General features: G+C 37.3%; 1 protein-coding gene across 1 annotated transcript; it reads left to right on the top strand.

The window, feature by feature from the left end:
• The first annotated feature begins 3,854 nt into the window (after window positions 1-3,854).
• Window positions 3,855-5,299, top strand: LOC120267387. The gene is made up of 4 exons (XM_039275025.1): window positions 3,855-4,029; window positions 4,136-4,427; window positions 4,650-4,754; window positions 5,107-5,299. Exons 1-4 carry the CDS (start codon window positions 3,855-3,857, stop codon window positions 5,297-5,299), a joined length of 765 nt encoding a protein of 254 aa, XP_039130959.1.
• The last annotated feature ends 2,943 nt before the right edge of the window (window positions 5,300-8,242 follow it).

Raw genomic sequence — 8,242 nt, 5'->3', positions numbered from 1 at the left:
TAAATTTTTAATTAAACGAATATTAAAGCATTTTAATTATTAGAAAAAGTGCATAGCTTTCTTGATAGTTTAATATATATTTTATCTATGTCGGTAAAAATAAAATATGTAATAATTTATGTAATAATCACTTGCATTTTTTATATAATAAATTATGCCATATTTTTATGTTACAATATATTTAAATAGACTTTTAAGTGAACTTTATTTGTTATATATTATTTTCATAAAGTTATTATATTTGTTTTATATTTTGTAATTCTAAAGTAATTTAATCACTGTTTGGCTTGTGATATAGATTCAAGGAAAAATTACTTATTAATTCCTAGAACTTTTCGTTTATACCAATAAGTCCCTCTGACCAGATAGTATATCCTGTAGTCCCTCTTTTTTAGAATCATTTCTATTTAGTCTCTACCGTCATCTTTGCCAGTTTATATTTTTGAAAAACCCCACTTTACCCTTTGCTTTTGGGAGGGAAATCTGGCGCCATGTCTTGTCAAGGCAGCATGTTGCTTGTACTTTGACATCCCTCAAAAGTCTTCTTCCTTACCTTTTGTCTTGTTGGAGAAGCTTGCATCTTTGTCATTTCATTTTCTTTTCTTCCTCCTTGGCCTTGGTTTTAGAGTGATTCTCCTCTTTTATCACCCATCTGTACTCACCATCTCTGTTCTTCGGCGGCGAGCTAACTTCACAAAGTTCTATCCCAAAGAACATGTGAAGGTATTTCTTAGATCCCCATCAAGATGCATATCTTGGTCTTCATGTAGGGTTCCTGGTATCATATTCATCGGTCCTTCATCTATAGTAGTTTTTCTTAATGCAGGGTCTTCATGGACATGTTTTACGGTGTTACGAAGTATAAAGGGGATGATTATGTGTTAGATTTCACTGTCTTGACTAGATGGCAAACATTATTTGAGGAGATATGCACATATTGGGCTCTCGAACTTCCTGCAGTGCGAGTAAAGTATATAATGCCAGATGAGCACAAGACAATGTGCTCCATTAGCTCAGAGGATGACTTTCAGAACATGTGTATCGTATATTCAAAAAGACCATGGTGAATATGATCATAGACACTGTGAACGAAACAACGAAGGCCATCTGTACTTCACTAATGTCACTGTAAATATCTTATTCTTTTTTGTTTTGCACTCATTTTTGTATAATGTGGCAAGGATTTGCATTATGTTTCACATATGTGGTCATTAATATGTGTTTGGGTATAGTATCATTTGTTTGGTATTAGTTTTATTTTGTAGCCATTAGTTTTTGTTATTGCCGAAGCTTATTTGTCATAACTATTCAGTTTTAAAGTGTTATTGTTTATTTATTTTACTAACTGTTTACCGAATAACAATTGTACCAACATCACAAAATACACTGGCAGTGACACATGGAGGAGGCATTACTATAAGCAATTCTTCACAAGATACAGAAGCAGAAATTTTCATGGTTGGGCAACGCTTCAAAAATGCACAAGAATTCAAGGATGCATTGTGCGACTTAGCCATCAACCGCAATGTTGTACCCTGTCCTGATTTAGACCTCGGGCCTATTTAGATTTTTATGCTTGCATTAGGGGTAAAATGGTCATTTAGTAGTAGTGGCATTTTTGCATGTTTGCATAGTAGTTTTATGTGAAAAATCGGGGGCAATTCCGTCATTTGGATCCATTTCTATAATTTTTCTATTAAGAGGGCAATTAGGTCATTTCCTATTAAAATGAAAATGAATGAATGAATGAGAAAAGCTTGGAGAGTTCTTTTCCTTCCTTGCTTCCTTGCTTCTTGTTCTTCTTGTTCGGCCGAGCATAAACTTAGAAACAAAAATCTTTCCGGCGAGAATTTCCGGCGACCTTCAATACCAAACTTATTCCTCTCACTCCCGAATCCGGTAAGCCTTATATCCAATGTTTTTGTTTTGTATTTCACCCGTATTTCCTTGTTTTTAGAAATATATAAAAATTTCGATTTCTCCATGAATATGATGATTCATAGGCTTAAATTGAAGCCAATGATTTATAATGCATGTATGAGAATGTTGTAGAAGAAAATTTTTGATTTAGAGTTGTAAATTGGGAGAAAACCATAGTATAAGGTTCGGGTTACTGTAGCAATTTTGAAATTACTGTAGCACCGAAAATTTTGAGCCTTATCTGGTATTTCTTTGGTCCACATTGAAGCTCTTCTTACCCTGAACTCATTGGAACTAGTTTTACTCCATTCTGAGATCGTTTGGATCCAAAATGACGATGTTTTGCCCTAAAACCCTAATATTTTGTATTAGACATGTATAATCGTATTTTATACATTTTCTTGTGATTATCATTCTTATGTTCATTAAAATTTGAATTCCCTGCTTGTATCTAGGTGGCGAAGCGTCCTCCAAGGGGAAGGAGCTCGCCAATCAGTGAGTGCGTCTCAGGACGAGACGACTGGTTCTGTGAGTGGTTAAATTTATAATTGCATAGATTTAATAAGAGTACTAAAGTATTTCTTCATGTGTTTTATTACATAAACTTGATGATAAATTGACTTTCTTTGATATATATATATATATTTTGAGTACGAATTTACTTGAAATGGTTAAAAACTAGAATGCTTATACCTATTTATTTGAAAGAAACATGTTTACTTGCATTTCCGTATTTATATGCAAATGAGATATGGTTTGATGTACATTTCCGTATTTAAACATTGTATGATGGATTATTTGAATTGGAAGTTAGAAAGAATTATGTTGTGGCATTTAGTTTTGATGGTGACAGCGGACTTTAGTCCCGACAACTGCGATGTGGGGTTCCACGGTCCGGCTGATGGGAGGCGGCGTGGTTAACCCTGAGTTTACCCTGGTCAAGAGGTGCTGGAGCCATTGACGAGGGGTTACATTATGTGAGAAACCCGGGGTCACCACACGGGGTCTCGATGTACAACACCAAGGAAAGGCACCCTTTTAAATTTTAAAAAGTTTTTAAAAACTCCTTGGTGGTCCCATGCTAGTCGTGCCACGATTAGTGTGGGAACTATTTTAGAGCCACTGTATTTTTGGAGCTATGTTCATTATGTTTTAAAATGTTATTTGCTTTTACTATTGATGAATCTTGTGTTATTTGTTGATATGTTGAATACTTGGAACTGATTTTATATGCTATTATTATTTTTTTTAAATTACCATTTGAAATACTTTATCACTCTGTTACATCTATGCTCGACACCACTCATCTGGGTAACCTCTCTTACTCACCACTCCCCCTTTTTATCTTTTCGGATCTGCGACGTTGGACGAGTTGTCTATGTCACGAGATGAGGTTTATCTGCACTTCTTATTTAGGTTTGTTATAGTATGCATGTACCCTCTATGGATCCACTAGACTTGACCTTATATGTGGTTCTTGTATTTATATTTTCGGGTTGTATCTTAAAACCCTGGTTTGTGCTGTTATTGTTGCTACTTGTGTTTAGGGTTCCTAGTACTAGGGAACCCTATTTGTGATATTTTATTATGTTGTCTTCTAGTTATATAATTGTGATAACAGGTTTATATTGAGCCTTACGGCGACCTGAAAGTGGGGCCGTTGTGGGACCCACTTCTTGTCGTCGTGGCGGTTGCCACGTGCCCGGTTAGGTTCGGGGCGTGACACGCAATTTCAACTTCAGGTTCATAAAAAATGATAAAGATATACTGACTGTCACATGTGCTGCCGAGGTATGTCAATAGCATGTCCACGCCTTAAAAGATAGCAACTCACTTTTAGAATCGAAACAACCCAAAATAGTCATACATGTGGTGGGGGTATCGGTACAGCATCTCATCCAAGGGCTTCTAAAAAATGGGTTAGTAGGCAAGTAATGAGGAAATTACGAGATTATCCTCTATACCGGGATGTAGACATACAACTTGATATATTGCGTAACCATGGCGTCCGACTACCGTACAAACAAGCATGGATGGGTGAAGAGGTGGCAAATGGAATTCTCCATGGAAGCGACGTTGCAAGTTATGATCTGTCGATATGGTATACAGGTAAGGTTTCCGAAACCAACCCAGGTAGCATAGTTATCATTGAGAGGGATGGAGAACGCTTTAAGCGTGGTTTTTTTTTTTTTTTGCTTTCATTCATGTCTTCAAGGTTTTAAGTGTGGTTGTAGACCCATGCTATTCCTCGATGGTACACATTTGCTAGGTAAATATGGTGGCATCCTACTAGGTGCAACTGCAAAGGATGGTAATGAAGGTCTATTTCATCTAGTTTTTGCTATTGTTGATAATGAAACTGATGATAACTGGACGTGGTTCATTTCCACTCTGGGTGATGCAATATATAGTGAAGATGACTACCACAAAATCATTACATTCATTTCAAACCGTTCTAAGGGGCTTGTTAATGCTATTGCCAAAGTCTTCCCCTCTGCCCCACATGGGTACTATTTGTGACATCTCCAAGTAAACTTTTTGAAGGCTAATGGTCACCTACGGAAAAGATTAAAAGATGAGTGCTGGAGCTTGATTGTTAAGATTGCATATACATGCACATCTTCAGAGTACGATGCAACTATGGGTGTGTTGTCAGTGGCATCAACACAGGCCTATAATTGGTTATTTCAAAAGTCGGACATGATGCATTGGTGCAATTACTTGTTTAGAGGACAACGTTGGGGTGAGATGTATTCGAATGTGGCAGAGTCTTTCAATGCATGGATTAAAGAGGCACGACATCTACCTGCATGTAACATGGTCGACGTGATAAGGTATGCATAGAAATAATTTAATTAGAATACTGTGCATAGTTGTCATTCTATTTTAGCTTAATGTATTTACTTTCAAACATTCTTATGTAGTACCTATATTAAATGTTTGAGTTTTGGCTTCACCATGTGGTTTTAAACCGTAATAAGTACTTTGCACTTTTGTTATTTCATATTTGCTTTTGGTGTGTAGTTTTTAAGATTGTCGTTCCCTTTTTGTATTTCTTGCAGACAATAGTTATTTTAGTGTTCCTTATTTATGCCTAATATTTAATATTGTGGCTTTGCCATGGTTTTTTGTTATATTCGCAGTAGTAGTGTTTTTTTCTCTCATGTGTACTTCCCACCAATGTAGGTTCAAGATGATGAACCTAATGTACAAGCGGCATGAGAATTGCATGAAATGGGAAACCCATCTTTGCCCAGAGATTCACAAGAAGATTGAAAAAACTATTGAAGAAAGCAGATGCTTAGTCATAGGCCGATCTGATGGTGATATTTTTGAAGTCGTGGACAAGCAGGTCAACTATGTCGATTTACATAATTGAACTTGTCCGTGTCGTCGGTGGGAAGTGTACGGTCTTCCTTGTAACCATGCCTGCTGCTTAATCTTACAAATAGATGTAAACATTCATTATTTCGTGGAAGGCTACCACACAGTCGCATTGTACAAAAAAAGCATATGAGAGTCTAATATTCCCTGTACCGGATCAAGACAAACTGATGGATGCGGGTCGACATCTCCGTATTCGTCCACCTATCTCAAAGAAGAGACCCGGACGACCAAGAAAAAGGAGGATTGAATCACAAGCATTTGGTGTTCGTGACTTACATTGTAGTCGATGCCACGAAGTTGGGCATAACAGGGTCACATGTAATGAAGTAATCGCAGACTAACCGTATCTTTTGTACCCATCTCTTTTGTTTTTTGACCACTACCATCGTATGTTGAATGAATGATAGTTATATATATTGCATATAAAGTTCGAAGTTTGTTTGATAATACATGAATTTGAGCAGGTTCATCAAATAATAAGCGGATACACGAAAAACCAAAAAACAAAATTAAAAACTGAATGTAATCTATGAATAATAAATTTAAAGTACGAAAACTAAACGGGTAACACTAAAAGTTGAAGGTTTCCTAAGAATAGTAAATTCAAAGTATCAAACCCGAAGATTAAAATTGTTTACTGAAGGCGATCTATGAATAGTGAATGTAACGTATCAAAATCGGCTACCACAACTAAAACCTGGATACATTTATCTGGATTAAAAGGTAAAGTAAGTCCACTAAATACTGAAGTACTATATCTGCTGTCAATTAGCACAAAACAGCAAATAAAAAAGTCAGATCTGAAGTTGTTCCATACAATATTCAAGGTAAATCAAAATGTCTTATATTCACCATTGTTCTTTTTTCACTTGTCTGAAGCTGGGGCCAAATTAATAGGTGCAGGTGCCTCTTCACTCGGCTGGCTATGTGGATCTATTTGCATATGTGGAGCAGTGACTGTATCTTCGGGCAGGGGTTCTCCTGGGTTATTGCTGCATCTTTAGGTGTTGGCACAGTTCCAATCGTAATCTCTGAAATATCCGCACTACCATCTTTGTGTACGGGCTCATTTGTAAGCACAACTTCTGAGTCAATTTCAGGCACCTCTTCGGCTATCGCCACCATCTTTTGAGGGTTTCACATAATACCATCCTCCATGATACATGCAGCATACTCTAGGTGCACATGTAGGACATCTGATTGGGGGAGATACAACTCTTCATCATTCAACACTTGCTCCATAAACCGCATTAAATAAACTGAGCAATCCACACTATCCATCTTTTGTTTTGGACATCACTGCACATGAGTTACTGTGTATGCCACAGTTTCACTAATACCAAGCTGCTTCTACAAATGCTCTTCAAACAGTGCACGCTACAAGAAGAAAAGATATTACACACATTTAAAAATGAAATTAAAAACCAAATTGATCAAATCTTGTTATTACCATGGCTACTGCATCTCGATCATGAACATGTCCACCGATGGAGTCATAGTGCAAGTACTCTTTCTTAACTTTGTCAAGAACAAGTAAGTGATAATGTTTGTTCCACACGATTGGCGTGGGGATTAATTCTATGGCGGGGAAATCTTCTACCGCAGGGTTCATCATTCTTTCCATCCCACCGGGCGAATGTTCTTGCCTAGATAAAGCAAGGGCCATTGGGCGGGTGATTGTAGCGGTCATCTTATACACATTGGGTGATTTCTTCAAAGTATCAAGTAACATGAGAACAAAGACGTCAACTACATTGTCCAGCACCAGCTATTTGCCATCAATCAATGCATACAGATGAGAACGGGATGTGTGACCCTTCTCGCTGGTCCAGACCATTGTGCTGATGCAATATACAAAAATCAATTAATTTGGTAGCCGACAATGTGATGCATGTTCATGATAGTGCACATATATGATTGAAAACTAATGTGGTATGCGAAATAATGAGCATTTATTCAGAATACAATAAGCTTAATACTTAAAGTAAATATTATGTATTAATAAACATCAGTAAATTCAAATATTGATTACTCTAACAGAAAAGTGAATTGCAACTCCGAAATGCATATTTAAAATTCTAATATAGAACATTTGAACAATGGGCTTACTCGTCAATTTTTCGATTAAGGAAAATGCTTAGTGACAATTAGTGTATCTTTCGCAGCCGGCCAAATCCGGTAGGCCTTTTATTGGTTGGATTGAAATCGGTTCATGGGGCACGTTGTTCTATCAATTTCTCTGCTTCACATTCTATATCTCCTTCCTTGAGTATGCATATAGAGTCCCCAGATTTTAGTTGTGCTAGCGATTCTATCGCATTGTCGATGTCCTCTGTTGTTTGCTTGTCCACTTTACTTAATTGGGATAGAGTTGGTGCAGCTCGTTTCCTACCTCTGGGTGCTGGTGCACCTTTTACTTGCGCAACTTTTTTTGGTTGTGCAGTTGTCACAATTTTCGAGTTATGAGTGACACGTTTCTTTGGGTGAGCCATCCCTGAGGCTTCTTGCAGTGTTAGTTTGGTTACTTTTGGCTTCGATGCCACTCTCTTGGATCTTTTTAATGGTGGAGCTAGGCCAATATCATCTGTTAATTGAGGTGGTACAACATCTTCTTTCCCTGAGGCTTCTTCCATATGTTTCCTCGCTGGACTCGAACATGATGATTTTTTGGACTCCCTTGGTGGGCTTACTGACTCCTCACTTTCTTGATCTGTTGCACGGGATGCCTCTCCCCCTTGTTTCCTCTTACGTACCTTTTTGTTTCAATGCCTTGATGAATTTTGGTGCTTTCGTTGCACCGAATAGAACCAAACTTGTCCTTGCAAAGCTGAGCTCAATCTTTCCTGAACCAATGAGGTCAAATTCAAATTGTCTCTCTAGCATAAGCGGGGAAAACTAGCAAATACAACAACAAACATTAATTATGACATATACA

The sequence above is a fragment of the Dioscorea cayenensis genome, chromosome 8, assembly GCF_009730915.1.
Source record: "Dioscorea cayenensis subsp. rotundata cultivar TDr96_F1 chromosome 8, TDr96_F1_v2_PseudoChromosome.rev07_lg8_w22 25.fasta, whole genome shotgun sequence".
Classification (NCBI taxonomy): Eukaryota; Viridiplantae; Streptophyta; class Magnoliopsida; order Dioscoreales; family Dioscoreaceae; genus Dioscorea; species Dioscorea cayenensis.
Note: the sequence above shows the minus strand (reverse complement) of the source record. Positions and strands in the feature narration are given on the sequence as shown.